General features: G+C 40.1%; 1 protein-coding gene across 2 annotated transcripts; it reads left to right on the top strand.

Annotated features, from left to right (window-relative positions):
• Positions 1 to 10,051: 10,051 nt before the first annotated feature.
• On the top strand, positions 10,052 to 17,766 carry LOC110923282 (probable acyl-CoA dehydrogenase IBR3). Of its 2 annotated transcripts, XM_022167424.2 has the most exons (17): positions 10,052 to 10,371; positions 11,233 to 11,367; positions 11,453 to 11,593; positions 11,695 to 11,826; positions 11,934 to 12,119; positions 12,214 to 12,291; positions 12,541 to 12,657; positions 12,765 to 12,863; positions 13,478 to 13,595; positions 13,674 to 13,903; positions 14,479 to 14,673; positions 15,204 to 15,346; positions 15,745 to 15,829; positions 15,936 to 16,145; positions 16,217 to 16,369; positions 17,252 to 17,356; positions 17,444 to 17,766. In XM_022167424.2, the coding sequence occupies exons 1-17, from the start codon at positions 10,237 to 10,239 to the stop codon at positions 17,633 to 17,635; spliced, it is 2,454 nt and encodes an 817-aa protein (XP_022023116.1). In that variant the 5' UTR covers positions 10,052 to 10,236; the 3' UTR covers positions 17,636 to 17,766. The 2 variants fall into 2 exon arrangements, with proteins under 2 accessions (XP_022023116.1, XP_022023117.1); XM_022167425.2 differs by lacking the exons at positions 12,214 to 12,291; positions 12,541 to 12,657 and having other exon boundaries at positions 10,085 to 10,371.
• Positions 17,767 to 18,391: the final 625 nt, after the last annotated feature.

The following is an 18,391-nucleotide window of genomic DNA, read 5'->3' as shown; positions in this document are numbered from 1 at the left end:
TTGCAAGGAGCTAGGTATTTCTCTAAGATAGATTTAAGATCCGGATATCATCAATTGAAAGTTCAAGAAGAAGACATACCTAAAACTGCTTTCAGAACTAGGTATGGTCATTATGAGTTTACAGTCATGCCCTTTGGATTAACCAATGCCCCAGCTGCATTCATGGACATGATGAACAGAATCTGTAAACCATATTTGGATAAATTTGTAATCGTATTCATTGACGATATACTTATTTATTCCAAAAGTCAAGTCGAGCATTGTCAGCACTTGCATGCACTCTTAACTTTGTTAAGAAAAGAAAAGTTGTACGCGAAATTCTCGAAGTGCGAATTCTGGCTGCAAGAAGTGCAATTTTTAGGCCACATGGTGAATCACGAAGGTATTCACGTAGATCCTGCTAAGATCGAGGCAATCACCAACTGGAAGGTTCCACAAACTGCAATGGAAATTAGAAGTTTTATAGGTTTAGCCGGTTATTATAGACGATTTATTAAGGATTTTTCCAAGATAGCTGTACCATTAACTAAGCTGACCTGTAAAGCCACTAAGTTTGAATGGGGACCAAAACAAGAAGAAGCTTTTAGAATCTTAAAGCAGAAATTAACCAATGCACCAATCCTAGCCTTACCAGAAGGAACAAAAGATTTTGAAGTATACTGTGATGCTTCAAAACTGGGATACGGATGTGTGTTAATGCAACGCAAGAAGGTAATTGCGTATGCCTCCAGACAATTAAAAAGGCATGAAGAAAACTATACGACTCATGATTTAGAACTAGGAGCCATAGTTTTTGCCCTTAAGATTTGGAGACATTATCTGTATGGAAGTAAGTTTACTGTTTATACAGATCATAAGAGTTTAAGGTATATATTCGGGCAAAAAGAGTTAAACATGAGACAAAGGAGATGGATGGAAGTCCTGAGTGATTACGACTGTGATATTCAATATCACGAAGGAAAGGCCAATGTAGTAGCAGATGCCTTAAGTCGTAAGTTCCATGAAAAACACAAGCGAGTTCGTGCTCTTAGAATAAATCTACAAGTAGATTTACGGGAACAAGTGAAAGAAATCCAGAAAACGGCAATCAATGACGAAGTCGAAGGAATAAAAGGTTACCTAAAAGAATTAGAACAAGGAAATGATGGAATTTGGAAATTTCACCAAAACAGAATTTGGGTACCTAAACAAGGAAATTTAAGATCGAAAATTTTAGAGGAAGCTCATAAATCCAGATATACTGTACACCCAGGAAACAATAAGATGTACCAAGATTTAAGAAAGAATTTCTGGTGGATAGGAATGAAAAAGGATATAGCTGAATATGTATCTAAGTGTTTAACTTGTTCACAAGTTAAAGCAGAACACCAGAAACCCTCAGGTTTATTGCAACAATTAGAAATGCCGGTATGGAAATGGGAACTCATAACAATGGACTTTGTTACTAAGTTACCCCGAACCAGAAAAGGTAATGATGCAATTTGGGTAATCGTGGATCGATTAACCAAATCAGCTCATTTTCTACCAATAAAAGAAACCTTCAGCATGGAAAGATTAGCCAAGCTATATGTGGATGAAATAGTATCCTTACATGGAGTTCCACTCTCCATTGTATCAGATAGAGATAGTCGTTTCACTTCCCGATTTTGGACCAGTTTCCAAGAATCAATGGGAACCCGACTTAATCTCAATACTGCATATCATCCACAGACCGACGGACAAAGTGAAAGGACAATCCAAACTCTGGAAGACATGCTCAGAGCATGTGTAATTGACTTTGGAGGTAATTGGGATAACCATTTACCATTAATTGAATTCTCCTATAACAATAGTTATCATTCAAGTATCAAAGCTGCACCATTCGAAGCCCTGTACGGACGTAAGTGCAGAACTCCAGTATGTTGGGCAGAAATCGGAGAAAGTCAATTATCAGGTCCAGAAATTATACAAGAAACTACTGACAAGATAACTCAGATCAAGGAAAGACTAAAAACAGCAAGAGATCGTCAGAAAAGTTATGCAGATAATCGTCGCAAACCGCTTGAATTCCAAATAGGAGACAAGGTACTTTTAAAAGTATCTCCTTGGAAAGGTGTTGTAAGATTCGGTAAGAAAGGGAAACTGAGTCCCCGATATGTTGGACCATTTCCAGTAATTCAACGAATCGGGCCAGTTGCCTATCGCTTACAGCTACCAGAAGAACTAGCTGGAGTACATGATGTATTTCATGTATCCAATCTCAAGAAATGTTTATCAGATGAATCTTTGGTAGTACCTCTTCAAGACATAGAGGTAAATGAGAAGCTGAAATTCATAGAAAAACCTTTACAAATAGAAGACAGGAAAATCAAGTTTCTCAAACACAAACGACTGGTATTAGTCAAAGTCAAATGGAATTCAAAAAGAGGACCAGAATACACTTGGGAGCTGGAATCAGAAATGAAACGCAAATATCCTCATCTATTTCGGTGAATCTCGAGGACGAGATTTTTCCTAAGGTGGGGAGGATGTAACAACTCTCATTAAATTTTAATAATTAGGATAGTAATTAGCTATTAAGAAAACCCTAATTGAGACACCCAAGTAATTCTGCACTAACCCTAGAATTTCCAGAACAATCAGAATCAGGATCAGGGGCCCTAAAACTCAGGGGGGGCAAAACCCTAATAACGATTATCTTCATAACTCATTATAAAATTCGAAATTTATAAAACCAGCGACTCAGCAAGCCTACCTGCACGAAGGGCTACCCTATGAAAATAGGGTGGTCACTCGCGTAGCGCGACGGCTAAGGGGGTACCCCTCGCGCTACGCGACGGTGTCAAAAATTCAGTATAAATAGCAGGGGTTGGGACTTGAATTTTGGCACTTGAACGACGAAAATCGGAGTTACATAGGCCGAGTTATAAGCAAAACACACACACACACTATCGAGGTGCTGCTGCAAAACAGGGTAACTAGTCGATCGCTATTACGATTCAGTTTCCGGGATCAATATACCCAAAGAGTGTCTAAGTGCCGCCCGCATTGGGCTATGCTTTATCGTTGTCGATAATTCGATAATGAGCCGAAGCATTGTACTTTGTCGTTGTCGATAATTCGATATACGAGTTGAAGTACTATACTTTATCGTTTGTCATTTTGATAAATGAGCCGAAGTATTGCACTTAGACATTCATTGTCACAATTGATCTCGGAGAATTATCATAATCGTTGTATTGATCACTAATCCTGTTTTGTGTGCTTTATTGTGAAATTAGGTTAACAGGGATTAAATCTAAATTCTATCAATCTGCAATGTGAGTTATTCTCTTTTTATAAATTCTTTTATCACAGTTTGTGATTGTTTACAATACTCCAAATTATTTTCAGAATTATAACTTACAGTGATTAAGTTTATGTAATCACCAAATTACAGCCGGTATGTGGGGTATTGTGCACAGTATTGTTATTATTGTTTCCTTCACATTAGGTGGGCGAGCCTAATTGTGACATACGTCACTCATTGGGCCAGCCAATGGTGATATGACCACAGTCACAGAGCTGGTCTGTGACAAATACCTATTCTTGAATGTTGGTTGATAATAAACATATGTAAAAACTCTTAATACTGTAAATTATAACAAATGTGTCGTTTTTGGTAAAATGAATGATTCACTCAGTATTTCCCCGCTGACAAAATCTTTTTCAAAAATGTTTCAGGTGATCTGCTGTAAATCAGGAAAAGTGCTGAGGAGCATTTCAAGCTTAAAATAGTGGCTCAGTATAAAATGAATAAAAATGTTTTAAAATAAGAAGTTATCACTAAATTTATGTATTGTAAATTATCGGGGTTTTATCCCGAATTGTGAAATAAAAATAATCGGGAAAAATTTAGCTTTTCAACGATCCTGATGTTTAAAATTTTCCGCTGCAAAACTCAATTAAACAAATATCACGGGATTTCTGTCCCGCGGCTCCGGAAACGGGTAAAACCGGGTCGGGGGCCGTGACACCAAAGGTGAGAAAGGAACGGGCAAAGCCAACAAAGAAGGAGAAATCTGAGGTTGAATCTATGTCTGAATCTAGACATAACATGGCTGCTTATTTACAACCGGAAGGCAAGATCAGTCCGGAATTCACAGGAATTATGGAGTACCTTCATCGCGCTCGTATCAACTATGCGATCACTACACAGCACACTGCCTATCAGTCGCACATCAAGGAGTTCTGGAATTCGGCTGTGGTTGAAACAGTGGAGAATAAGGAAGTGATTAATGGATCAGTTGCTAGGAGACCCGTGGTAATTACAGAGAACACCATCAGAGCACGTCTACAGCTTGGAGATCAACCAGAAGATCCTACTTCAATTGATTTACAATGTCAGCGGGGCTTACTGATGAGGCTACGGTACAGCGACAACGTTCTTGCAAATCAGATCAACAAGAAGTATATGCCGCTTCGATACAAGTTCTTGTTGCATATCCTTATTCATTGCCTGAGCAACAAGCGTTCTGGATATGATCTGTCGCCGATTGATTTAACTGGATTGTTTACGGCTTTGATTCTGAACAAGCCGTTCAACATATCTCGCTATATCTTCGACAATCTGAAGGAAAATGCTCGAAGGCCCCTCCCGTCTGCAACCCAACGAACATCTACCAAATTCTGGCTATATCCCAGATTTCTGCAGATGATGATTGATGATCAGATTCCTGATCTTCCAAAGGCTGAAGCAGATGTTCTACCTGTAAATCCAATGAATGAGCGTACACTGCTGATATTCAAGTCCATGTCCGCCTATACGGAATCGGATCCAATTAGAAAGCTTATTGGTCATCTCGATGTTCCGAACTACGAGGCACCGCAGAACAACAAATGGCGTCGAGACGCGAGTGATTCTGATAATGAAGAGCCAAGGTTGATCGCTTTGGCTGACACGCAGCTCGGGGCTAAACATGGAATCAAAGCAACAAGGAAGTCTGCTGGCAGTTCTAGTGCTGCAGCACGTGTTGAGGTTGATGTTAATGTTGCTGCTGAAGAAGTTCAGGGAGAGTTTGTAGATCCTGATGCTCGTATTGGTGCAGGTGGTGATGGTGGTACTGTGGTTGTTGAAACAGGCGGTAGTGCAGGTGGAGCTGGTGATCCTGCTAGTCAGTCAGGTAATGTTGCGACTGACAAAGGGAAAGGAAAGGTTGATGAGCCGAGGAAGCTGATTGATGAAAGTAGTTCGTCTTCTGAAGAGGAAGGAGGTTCTGGTAACGATGGTTCATCGTCTGAGGATGATAATCCTCCTCCTCCAGGAATGAAAAAGGTCTATGATAGTCGCGGGAATCCTCGTTTTGAGCGAATAGAGAAGACGGTTAGAACTGGAGAATCTGACAAGGATGAGGATTATCTCCTTACTTCTCCGGGTTTTGTTAGAAAGAGGAAAGCAAAAAGACAGGGTGTTCGTTCATCAAAGAAAACTGCTGGTGATTCCTCTATTCCAGTTTCTATTCAGCCTTCATCTGCTCCTGAGCAACAGCTTCCTCCTGTTAGTGATCAACTGACTGCATCAGAGACGCTGGAGCTGATGTCTTCTCCTCAGAGGTCCTCTGGGACGCGCACGGTGACTGTTGATCAACAGCCGCCTGCAACCCCCGCCTCAGGTACACATGTCCGACCTACTCTTGTTATTACTGGTCCTACAGGTGCTTCTGGTCAGGCTGGTCAGTCTGGCTCCTCAGGACCTGAGCCTTCGCGACCGACTCTGGCAGAGACTTTGTCTGGTTTATCTGAATCTGAAAAGATTCAATTCCTGATTGAACAAGTCAGTGAATTGGGTTCCATAGTTGGTCGGCATACAAGAACGATTGAAGAGTATCATGTGCAACGAACACGAGATGTGGAGGCACACAACACGCTGTGTTCAATTGTTAATGCTCAGAATCTCAAGATTAAGGAACGGGCCCTAGAAATTGAAAAGTTGAAAGAAGCCAACAGGGCTCGTGATAGGGAGGTCGAGATAATGAAAAGGCATAGTACTGTGTTGGAGAATGAGGCTAAAGCACTAAGGCAGAAGCATGAAGAGCTGTCAGAGCGCTATAAAAATCGCGATGATCGATTAATAGAAGGCTTCAAGCCTGTTCAAGCAAACTTCAAGAAGTTGGAATACAAAGTAGGTACGTTGTGGAATGAAAGATGCAATGCATTAGGCATTGTACCCTCAAGGCGTGAGGATGACAAGGATGATGATGCAGCAAATCCGGATCAACCAGCTGCCTCAGGTTCCGGTGCAACTGCATCCGGGGCTGCAGGTGGGTCTGATACATCTCAAGATGCTCCTACTGCTCCTTCCACAGCTACTACTGGCCCATCTGAGCAGACAGAAACACTGGGAACTTCTACAGGGCATGAGCATGTTAGTCTGGAACCAGAAACGTTTGCAGATCTCCCTGAATCCTCAGGTGCTCAGCGGTATCATCCAGTCACGGGTGAACTGTTAGAAGAGGGAGAACATGTTACCGAAATGTCTGATGAACAGGTACTGGCTCTGACGGAATTGGATGAGGTTGCTGTAAGCATGATTGATGCTACTCCGTTGGTTCAGGACCAAACCGATTTCTCTACAATTGATGAAATCTTCATCGGTTCGGATCCTGAACGTCCTGTCTATGTTGGGAAAGACAATGCGGAGGTGAATGCTCTTGATGATGATTATGTGGCAGAAAAGACAGCAGAATTTGCCAATCTTTCTTCAGATTCTCCGACAGCTCAAGAAAACCGTGAGAAGACAGTGAATGAATGGCGAGCGGATTTCCTTGCTAGGAATCCTCCTCCGCTCGCTCAGTTGGATCAGGTTAATTATATGAGTCTGGAAAAGAATCGGGCTCGGGGTCGCATTATTAGTTGGATGTTTGTTAAGGAACTTCACTGCATGGTCGTGAAACGAGAAAATGGTCTTCAGTATTTCAGAACTCTTCTCAGTATTCTTTCACTTCCGTACTATGATGTTGCAGTGTTAGCTCAACTAGATGTTATCAATCGAGACGAAGAAAAGATGGTGGATCTGTTTGCTAAGAAAATCAGGTTGGAAAGAAGAAGGGGCTGGAGGGATCCTCTATACAAGCCACAGTTTCCTAGATACGAGCAGATCAGATTTACACTTGATCCAGAAACAAACACTGCTCGCTATCGTTTGGTGTATGATCCTCCAAAAGTGATGAAGAAGATACCTTTGCTGAAGATGAAGACTGACTTTCTAGGAAACTTTCGTTGCTGGGTCTACGATGCGGATTCTGGAGAAGCCGTGATCCTATTCAGAGATAGTCAGGAGAACTTTAGAATAATAGATCCGATGTGGATTACTAACATGTCCAGATCGGATATTATTGTTCTGAAGGATCATGAGATAAACTACTTGGTTCGGGATCGGGATCAAGCAATGAAGTTTCAGAAGATGGCCTTGTACTGCTTTAATCTCCTGGTTAATGCGGGAAGTGCATGGTCATCACATCATTTGACAGTTGAAAGGACGTCCGAGACTTAAAGACACGAAGATCGAGACAAAGCTACAGCCAAGGGGGAGTTTGTTGGTGCACTTGTGTCTGTACTTTGTCTGTATTTTGTAATGTTATAAACGATGTCTTTTGTTAGTCTTGTTTACGTCTTGTGTTGGTTTGTTTAAGTGTTTGAATGTAGGTTTGACCAAGTCAACCATCCTCCTGGTTTGACTTGGCCAAACAGTCAACACTATGTTTGTAAGATTGTATGCTTCGAAGGATGTCATCGAAGGATGGTTTGTATCCTTCGATGACCTCGAAAGACAAACCTTCGATGGATACATATGGACCTCGAAGGATACATCATCCTTCGAGGTATGTATGGATCCTTCGGAGAGATTATGGTCGATAGATGATCCTTCGACCAGAATTTCTGATCCTTCGAGCATGTTATCTGTTATGGGTATATATATACCATGTTATGGTTCAGTTCATAGTCAGACACTTAGAGACATTTGTGAGAGCATTGTGAGTGAACCAAGTCTTGTAGAGAGCATTTCAGTTTGGTCAAGGGCTGTAACCGTGTCCACTGAAATACAAGAGAAAACTTTGATATATTGCGTGTCTACTCTTTCTCTTTGTAACTTGTGCTTTCATCTAAACTATCGGTTTGCATTCTAGCTTGGATTCCGCACTTGCTAGAGTGTTAAACATAACAAGGATAAGGTTTAACCTCAACCTCCGAGGGACCTACATAAACCAAACGCGTATGATGTTCAACAGTTGTACCAAGCTCATGAAGCACGGCACGGGTTTCCTGGAATGCTCGGTAGTATTGATTGTATGTATTGGGCGTGACATAACTGCCCGAATGCGTGGCGAGGCCAATATACGCGAGGTGATCACAGCCATCCAACCTTGATACTTGAAGCCGTGGCCTCACAAGATTTTTGGATCTGGCATTCTTTCTTTGGTCTCCCTGGTTCACTCAACGACCTCAACGTGTTATACCAATCGGCGATCTTTACCGATGTCGTTAATGGAACCGGTCCGGACACCCGTTTTACAGTTTCTGGGGGTTGAGTATAGACGTGGGTATTATCTTGCTGACGGGATATATCCGTCTTGGTCTACAATGGTCAAGACTATTCCATATCCCGAGAACGAAAAAAGGAAAAAATTCGCCAAGCGTCAAGAAGCTGCAAGAAAAGACATCGAACGTGCTTTTGGTGTTTTACAAAAAAAATGGGCCATCCTTGAACAACCGGCGCGTGCGTTCACACCGAAGAGGTTGCGCCTTTGCATGTACGCTTGCCTTTTGCTCCATAACATGATTATTGAAGACGAAGGTTGGGCGATTTGTGAGTATGATGAGAATGCATCTATTGGAAATACTGTCCCGGTAGATCCGACACAATAGGATTTAAACTCCTTCTCGCTAACCAACGACTTCACGCATGCAAACCTTCAACAGGATTTGGTAGAACATATATAGAACAACGTAAACGTCGGGGACGGTGACGAAGACGAGTAGTGTAATTTTTTTAAATTTTTAAATGTTGTCTTTTTTATAAATTTTAGGTAGTGTATTTTTTTTTAGGTTATGTAATGGATTTTATTATCTTCTTTTATGTCTTATTTTTATTTAAATTTTGAATTGTTTTTATAAAGTTAAAAAATAAAAATTAAACATTAAACAATAAAAGTTAAACAAATAAATAAATTAAACAATAAAAAAATATGTGGGGTAGCCCAATCCTCCACCCCCTCAAAAATGGAGGAGGCCCATCCTCCATGGGATAGTGATGTAGCGTCTACATGGCGGCACATCCTCATGGGAATGAGCCTCCCCATACCCACTAGTCTTATAGAAACATTACTGATCAATACAAGAACCATACATCCATACATCAAAATAGAGATCATTAACCTAAATTTTAACAAAAAAAAAAAACAACACTAATCATTCGTAGAAACAATAAAGAGCAACCACACTCTATTATTTGTTTGAACATCATAGGTTTAATCATCCGTATGCGTTTCACAATCTTTTAACATTATTAGATCCGTAGCGAAGTTGATATGATATAGATAAACCGACTCATGCTATTCATTCAACATTTGATCGTTTCCTAGTTTCCTAATCCGAAAAACATACCGAGCATGCGGCTCATATTGCGTAAAGCAGTTGGTTATTGGTTTTGTATACACAGTTCTACCTACAACATCATCCACCTGACCACATAGGAACCCAATTCAACCCAGTCCACCAGCCAATAGAATTCTACCACTTTATTTAATCCAAAACAACCCACTTCAACCCAAATAGGTTACGACCGTGCTCGCAGACCCAACTCCATCCTCCTCCGAATTCACCAACCCCATAAACATGTTCGCACCAACTACCCAAGTAGGTTGCACTTGTGTACCCGCCCTACCCGGATCTACTCACAAAAACTCGGCCACTACCTGGTGAGACGCCCCGCCACCGTTACAACTTAAACCTATGTTAATTTACTAAGTCAAAATCTCTTTGGAGACAAGAGTGTACTACTATAGGACTTTTTGGCACCTAATTTAGTTGAGATCGAATTACTGTCTAATCCGTAACATCATGTGCCCTTTTCTTCTAATCTAAAAGGACAAAACTTTAACCAACGCACGTAAGCATATACGCAGCATTTCAACCCAATCCCCTTCGTTATTCCCAAAGCACAATCGCTGTTGTTCTTGTTATTATCAGACCAAATTTGGGTTTTTTTTCATCGGACCAATGGCTCAGCGTACTGGTGAGCTTGTGGGTGAAGTGAATTCAGCACATCAATTAGACAACGATGCTCTGTTTCGTTACTGTTCTTCACATGTCGAAGGTTTCCCTGTTTCTTCCTCCAGATTTTCCGTTTCTCAGGTCAAAATCTCAGAAACCCACATGATCTTTTACTTCAATTCAGTTTTCAAGTGATTTGATTCAAATTTTATTGAAAAAAAATTGGGTATTTCGAGTAGAATTGATCCAATTAGTAGGTGTAGGGTTTGTAACAGTTGATCATAAATTTGTAGTTATTGATATTTATCTTTGATAAACTTTTGTATATGTATATGTATATGATGTATATGTATATGTATAGATTTGCATAGAGGGTTATGTTACATAATTATTAATTAATAGGAATATTGGATTTTAATAATCCCAACTATTCGCCGTTGGCCGCCAACAGTCCCAACTTTAAAAATAACCACTGGCAGTCCTAACTTTTAACATATTGGCCTCCAATAGACCTTGACTAACAAATTCCTAACTCCGTTAGTCTTCGGTCGCCGGAAAAACGTTTTTTGGCCGGAAAACTCAACATTTTCGTCTTGAACCTCTTTGTAACCTTATTATGGACCTTTGGGAACCTTTTTCTAGTAAAAATTCCTATTATTAAAGTCGCCGGAAAACTCCTTTTTCGCCGGAAAACTCAACTTTTTGGCCGGAAAACTCAACATTTTCGTCCCAAACCTCTTTGTAACCTTAGATCGGACCTTTAGAAACCTTTTTCTGGACAAAAACGGTTTTCAGGTGACCGAAGACTAACGATGTTAGGGTTCTGTTAGTCAGGGTCCATTGGTGGCCAATACGTCAATAGTTGGGACTGCCAGTGGTCATTTTTGAAGTTGGGACTGTTGACGGCCAACGACAAATAGTTGAGATTATTAAAATCCAATATTCCTAATTAATATTGTTAAATTCTTATCAAGAATTGATTAAATTTGAAATTTTGATCAGTTTGGGCATGGCCAATCGAACCCGACATATCTTCTAGAAGTAGAGTCAGGTCATCTAGTGAAAAGATATGTTATGAGAAAGAAGCCCCCTGGGAAGCTTCTTCAATCCGCACATGCGGTCGAACGAGAATTTCAGGTGATCGTATTATGTTTGTTTATGATATTTTCATGTTTGCGCGTTTAATGTTACAAAGTTTTATTAATGTTTTTTAATGTGACAGGTGCTTCATGCATTAGGTACTCATACGCTTGTTCCTGTCCCGAAAGTGTTTTGTTTATGTACGGATTCGAGTGTGATCGGAACTCCGTTCTACGTTATGGAGTTTTTGGAGGGGCGGATATTTCTCGACCCTATGTTACCTGTATGAACTATGAACCCTGGTGTCTGGTTTATTTTCAAATCTATAAGTCTGTGTTATACACTTATACGTAATTATATATTTATCTGTTGGTTTTACGATAGGGTGTGGCACCGGATAGGCGGAGGGCTTTATACCACGCAACCGCCAATGCGTTAGCGTCTCTTCATTCTGCTGACGTGGACGCTATTGGTCTGGGAAGCTTCGGGCGACGGAACAACTACTGTAAACGACAGGTATGCTGACTTTAAATCATGAAGTGTTGACCTTTGACCTTTTTAACGGCATCACACAGTATTTTTTTTTTTTTTTTTTTTGATGAAAATATTATGAAATACATCAGGTTGAAAGGTGGGCGAAACAATACATTGCTTCTACCGGTGAAGGAAAATCCGAAAGGAACCCTAAAATGTTAACGTTGATCGATTGGTTACGTGAAAATATTCCGTCTGAAGATTCTTCCGGAAGCACGGCAGGTCTTGTCCACGGTGATTTTCGGATGGATAATTTGGTTTTTCATCCTATTGAGGTTTGTATTTTAATCTTCTTTCGTACGCAACTACGCAAGTTCGTTTATATATTTGTTAACATATTAATAATATGTAAAAAATTGTAAAATACAGGATAGAGTAATTGGTATTCTCGATTGGGAGTTATCGACTCTCGGAAACCAGATGTGTGATATTGCATACAGTTCTATGGTAAACTACCTTTTGTTTATGATACTAGACGCAGAGGTACCGGGTTCGAGTCTTGGGAGTGGCATATGTCGCCCAGGGTAAGAACTCGGCAAGGGGAATTCACCGCGGAGCTAGCTTGGTCGGGTAGCGGCTCCCGGAGTGGGATCACTCCGGCGGTTGGGAGGACCGTGCACTATCCCCCCCCCCCCCCCCCTAAACGCACATTTCTAAAGTCGAAATAAGCCTTTTATTTTGTTTTCTTTCTGCCAGTTGTATATTGCAGATTTTTCACAGGGTAAAGTGAAACATAACAACGGTTTTGAACTCGACATTTCGGAAGGGGTTCCTTCTTTAGAAGAATATCTTGCAGACTACTGCTCTGCTGCCGTAAGATCATCGCAGATGACGTTAATTATTTTGTTTAATACGCATAATGGATTATTAACCTTAACAATATCTAACGTTATTTTTTATTTTATTTTATTTTATTTTAGGGAAAACAATGGCCTGTTGCCGGTTGGAAGTTTTATATCGCATTTTCACTTTTTCGTGGTGCATCAATCTTAGCTGGTGTCCACAGTAGATATATCATGGTACGATGGAATTATATTTGTGTTTGTAGTGTGAGGTTCATTGGGGAACACTAAAAAAGTGGGGAACAGTGGGGAACCGACTCAAACGAACTCCGATTGGACTCATTCCAGCGGCGTTGGAACCGTCTCGTCGAACCCTAACTAGGATCTTTTAACCCTAAAACCTAAATCATAATCCCTAAACCCTAAATATATTAGGGTTTGGCTTTTAGGGTTTAGATTTAGGGTTTAGCTTTAGGGTTTAGCTTTAGGGTTTAGCTTTAGGGTTTAGGGTTTAGCTTTCGGGTATAGGGTTTAGCTTTTGGGTTTAGCTTTAGGTTTAGCCTTTAGGGTTTATAGTTTAGATTTTACGGTTTAGCTTAGATTTTAGCCTTATTTTTTAGCTTTAGGGTTTAGAGTTTACAAGTTAGGATTTAGGGTTTAGAGTTAAGAGATCTTAGTTGGGTTTCGACGAGCCGGTTCCAACGCCACTGGAATGAATCCAATCGGAGTTCGTTTGAGTCGGTTCCCCGCTGTTCCCCACTTTTTTAGTGTTCCCCAATGAACCTTCCCCTGTGTTTATATACTCAAAATGACTTTAAAAACGTTCATAATTTTTTTTTACGTTTTTTTAGGGTAATGCATCGGGTGGAAAGCGCGCTCAAGATGCAGGGGAAAAAGCCAATGATCTTATACAAATTGCGTGGTCTTATATACAACGGGAAACTGTTCTGTCGAAAAATCCTCCATCTGGTAACTATATTTTTTTTATTTTATTTAAATACGCGAGGGAGTTACGCACACCCTAACGGACATTATTTTAAAAATCAGTTACAAAAGGAAAAGATGAAGGGCTGGAAAGCGGAGGGCGATTTGTTCCGAATAAAAAAGTTAAGGATTTAAGAGACAAACTGATTAAATTTATCGAGGAACGTGTTTATCCAATGGAGCAAGAGTTCAGTAAGCTCGCTCAATCGTCCATGCGTTGGACGGTTCATCCGCAAGAGGAAAAATTGAAAGAGATCGCAAAGAAAGAAGGCCTGTGGAATCTTTTTATACCTGTAAGTATTAGGGGTGTAAACGAGCCGGGCCGAGCCCGAGCTCGACCAGGCTCGAGCTCGACTCGGTAGGTTTTTGTGAAGCTCGAGCTCGAGCTCGGCTCGGTTCGAGCCTACTTCTTTGAGCTCGAGCTCGGCTCGTGAGTAAAACCCAAAGCTCGAGCTCGGCTCGACTCGGCTTGAACTATTTTGAGAACAACCTTAAACGAGCTAAAAGCTCGGCTCGAGCTCACTTCAACATTGCTTAACCGAGCCAAAGCTCGGCTCTAGCTCGGCTCATCAATGTTATCATCATTATTAATATATTATATATAAAAAATTAAAATTTTGTATGGGCTCGTTTAGGCTCGCGAGCCTAAACAAGCTTTGTAATTCAGGCTCGAGCTCGGGCTCGATAATAAAACGAGCTCTATTTCAGGCTCGTGTTCGGGCTCGGGCTCGTTAAGGCTCGGCTCGTTCGAGCTTTTAACCGAGCCGATCACGAGTAGCTCTCGAGCCTCACTAAGTATATACTTACAGTTTGATTAGGGCATACTTGATATTCATTAGTTATTGTTTTATTACGACTTCGCGTGTAGCTTGATAGTGCCGCAAGGGCAAGAGAAATTCTTTTCGACGGGAGAGGTGATGACGCCATTGGAACTGGATTTCCGAACCAGTTGGGTGCGGGTCTCTCGAATCTTGAATATGGATACCTTTGTGAGATTATGGGTCGCTCTGTGTGGGCCCCACAGGTGTTCAACTGCGGGGCGCCTGATACTGGAAATATGGAGGTAAAAGGTTTAAAACCTTGTAAACAAGTGAACGTTTTTGACGATTACATAGTCATATCATGTCTTTATTTATGCCCAAAATCATGGTTTTAAAAAACGGTTGCGGCATGCGCCTCGAGGCGAAACGCCCAAAAAACGATTCTGAGGGGCCTCAGGGGGTTTATATTGTATGTGCGCCTCAGAGGGGCTGAGGCGCTAAAAATGCCGCGCCTCAGGGGTTTTTGATATTTTTTTTTATGTTTTTGACTTTTTGTGTCAGTTTCAAGCAATTTATGTCTTTTTTATGTGTGTTTTTGATGAATTTGATGATGAAATTAGTTAGTATTATTATTTTTATAAGATATATAATTTTTATATTTATTTTTTAATTCCGCCTCGGGCTTACGTCTCAGTTCATGTCGAGGCGTGCGCCTCATGAGGCGAAGGGAAAACTTAATTTAGAGCAACTTAATTTATAATTTTTTGAATTGCTGGATCGCATTTCCATGATGCGAGGATAATCGAAAAATCGATGTATATTGTTTTTTTAGGTATTATTGCGGTATGGCAACAAAGAACAACTTCAAGAATGGCTTATTCCATTGCTAAGTGGAACGATTCGGTCCGGATTTGCAATGACCGAACCTCAAGTTGCGTCTTCTGACGCAACGAATATAGAGTGTTCTATAAGAAGGTATTCTATCAAGCAACAAAGAGATATTGAAATTATAATATCATGAAAATCTTGTCAAAGTTATAATATAACAAAGAGTAAATTACGTTTTTGGCCCCTGTGGTTATATCACTTTTACTATATTAGCCCAAAATAAGAGTTTTTAACATATCTGCCCCTATGGTCTCTATAACTAACCATTTTGGCCCCTATGTCTAGAGATCATGGGGGCCAAAATGGTTAGTTATAGAGACCATGGGGGCTAAAATGGTTAGACTTAGGGGCCAAAATGGTTAGTTATAGTGACCATGGGGGCAGATATGTTAAAAATTCTTATTTTAGGCTAATATAGTAAAAGTGATATAACCACAGGGACCAAAAACGTAACTTACTCTAACGAAATTGAATAACGTAAACAGAGAAGGTGATACGTATGTTATAAACGGAAAGAAATGGTGGACGAGTGGAGCAATGGATCCCAGATGCAAACTCCTTATACTTATGGTTAGTTAGTTAGTTCTCCGTTAAAAGAGACGAGATTTGACTTTCTGAGGTCAAACATAGTATTGTGACTTGTGAGTTGACTTTATTTGACCACATGATAATGCAGGGAAAAACGGACTTCAAAGCACCAATTCATAAGCAGCAATCCATGATTCTTGTAGATATCAATACTCCCGGTGTTAAAATAATAAGACCGCTTACCGTATTTGGGTTTGACGACGCACCTCATGGGCATGCAGAGGTTTCATTCGAAAATGTTCGTGTTCCCGCTAAGAATATACTCTTGGGGGAGGGTCGAGGTTTTGAGATTGCACAGGTAATTACCAAATTACCCTTTGAACATATTGTTAAACGTGTTGATCAAGGAAACCCGGTTTATATTTGCAGGGTAGGTTGGGTCCGGGGAGGTTGCATCACTGCATGCGATTAATCGGTGCGGCAGAACGCGGGATGCAGTTAATGGTTCAAAGGTCTCTTCAACGAAGAACGTTTGGGAAATTAATAGCTCAGCATGGTTCCTTTGTTTCTGATTTAGCGAAGGTAAATACATAAATAGTCTTGCGAGTTTTGCGACTTTCGTCCAAAGGTTTGTTTCTCCGCATCTGGATCCAAAAGGTTTGAAATCTTGCCATTTTCATCCGGCTCGTTAACTCCATCCATTTTTCTCCGTTAAGTCAGGGGGTATTTTTGTCTTTTTTAATAACTTAAAGGGCAATTTGATCTTTTTCACTTAATGTACAAGACTACAAGCATTTAGCATAATGTACAAGTACTAAAAACAAAAGAGTAAATTGCGATTTTAGTCCCTGAGTTTTTGGCCAAATTGCCATTTTAGTCCAATTAGTTTTTTTTCTCCTCTAGGTCCCTGACTTTTCCTTTTTCTTGCCATTTTGATCACACTGCCTAACTTAGTCTAAAAACCAGGTTATACTCAGGGGTATCTTTGGTATTAAATTATTATGAGGTTTATAAATTATGTTGTAAGCTAACCCTGGTTATCATTACACAACAGTTATGCCAAAAATACCCCTGGTTATAACCAGATTTTTAGACCGAGTTAGGCAATGTGATCAAAATGGCAAGAAAATAGAAAAGTCAGAGACCCAGAGGAGAAAAAAAAAACTATTTGGACTAAAATGGCAATTTGTACCAAACCTCAGGGACTAAAATGGCAATTTACTCAAAACAAAATAAAGTAGGTAAAAAGACAAATTCAAATACCCCCGACTTAATGGATGGAGTTAACGAGCCGGATGAAAATGGCAAGCTGTCAAACCTATTGGATCCAAATGCAGAAAAACAAACCTTTGGACGAAAGTCGCAAAACTGGCCAAACCTTAGAGAAAATAGCATTTCACTCTAGTTTTTTTTTTTTTTTGGTCTGTTTCGGTTCATTTACAAGTCGAAATTATTTCAATGCAGTGTAGAATAGAATTAGAGAAAACGAGACTATTAGTATTTGAAGCTGCAGACCAACTTGATCGGTTTGGAAACAAGAAAGCTCGTGGGGCCCTTGCAATGGCGAAGGTAAGCTTTATTATTCCTCCCATCAAACTTGACCCGCAGGATTTTACTTCAATATGATTCATATTTGTATGATATGGGACGGGACAGGTGGCGGCTCCAAACATGGCGATGAAGGTGCTCGAAACAGCAATTCAAGTGCACGGTGCAGCTGGGGTGTCGGGAGACACGGTTTTGGCTCATCTTTGGGCTACAGCGAGGACTCTCAGAATCGCAGATGGACCCGATGAAGTTCATATAGGAACAATTGCAAAGTTGGAATTGAAGAGGGCTAAACTTTGAAGAATTAAAAAGTATGTCAAATTTGTGTAAACATAAAAGAATATATTGAAGTATTATGTAAGTTGTTACTCCATTTCCGTTGTGCCAAGAATAAACTGTTGTTTTATAAAATAAAGAAGTTTATATATTTAGTCTTTTGTGTTAAAATACTTTCATGGTGTGGTGATTTTATGTGAATAAATTGCATTTTACGTCCTTTAAGTTTGAGTTAAATTGCAGGCGTTGTCCTTTAACTAACACAATTATATTGAATGTTGTTAATGTTACTATTTCTCATGAGACTGTGTCCTTTTATCCTAATCCAGATAATTTTTTCTGTTAACTCTTAACACGTGCCATTCCTATAAGGGCATCATTTTCACTTATATTTAGTTTTTGGCAAATTTGATTTAAATAATCCAAACTTTCTCAATTTGGCCGATAATAATAATAATCCTAACTCAGTTTTTGCCGATGATAATCCGAAGTGGTCCACCTTTGTCCGATAATATTCTGCGTTAAAAATAGATTAACGGAGTTAAGTTTTTTTTTCCGAATTACAAACCGATGTTTTACGGCTTTTGATTAGAACGAGGATACGAGTTGATTGATGTAAAATTTACCTCGAAAGACTGCCCCAAATGACGAAAACGGTGCTTCAATTCGGGTGTTTAAACTTCCAATTAACAAAAATCAAGCCGTTTGGAGCACCGTTTCGTGGTAACTTTTACATAAATCGACTCGTATCCTCGTTCTGATCAAAATCCCTAAAACATC

The sequence above is a fragment of the Helianthus annuus genome, chromosome 17 (assembly GCF_002127325.2).
Source record: "Helianthus annuus cultivar XRQ/B chromosome 17, HanXRQr2.0-SUNRISE, whole genome shotgun sequence".
Lineage (NCBI taxonomy): Eukaryota > Viridiplantae > Streptophyta > Magnoliopsida > Asterales > Asteraceae > Helianthus > Helianthus annuus.
The sequence above is the reverse complement of the archived record's forward strand: the minus strand, read 5'-3'. Positions and strand labels throughout refer to the sequence as shown.

Bases quoted from the DNA above. Each gene is read 5' to 3' on its own strand.
- LOC110923282 (XM_022167424.2), top strand. From the start codon at position 10,237: ATGGCTCAGCGTACTGGTGAGCTTGTGGGTGAAGTGAATTCAGCACAT. The intron at 11,368-11,452 runs GTGATCGTATTA...TTAATGTGACAG, and splicing joins CGGTCGAACGAGAATTTCAG to GTGCTTCATGCATTAGGTAC. The intron at 13,904-14,478 runs GTAAGTATTAGG...CTTCGCGTGTAG, and splicing joins TGTGGAATCTTTTTATACCT to CTTGATAGTGCCGCAAGGGC.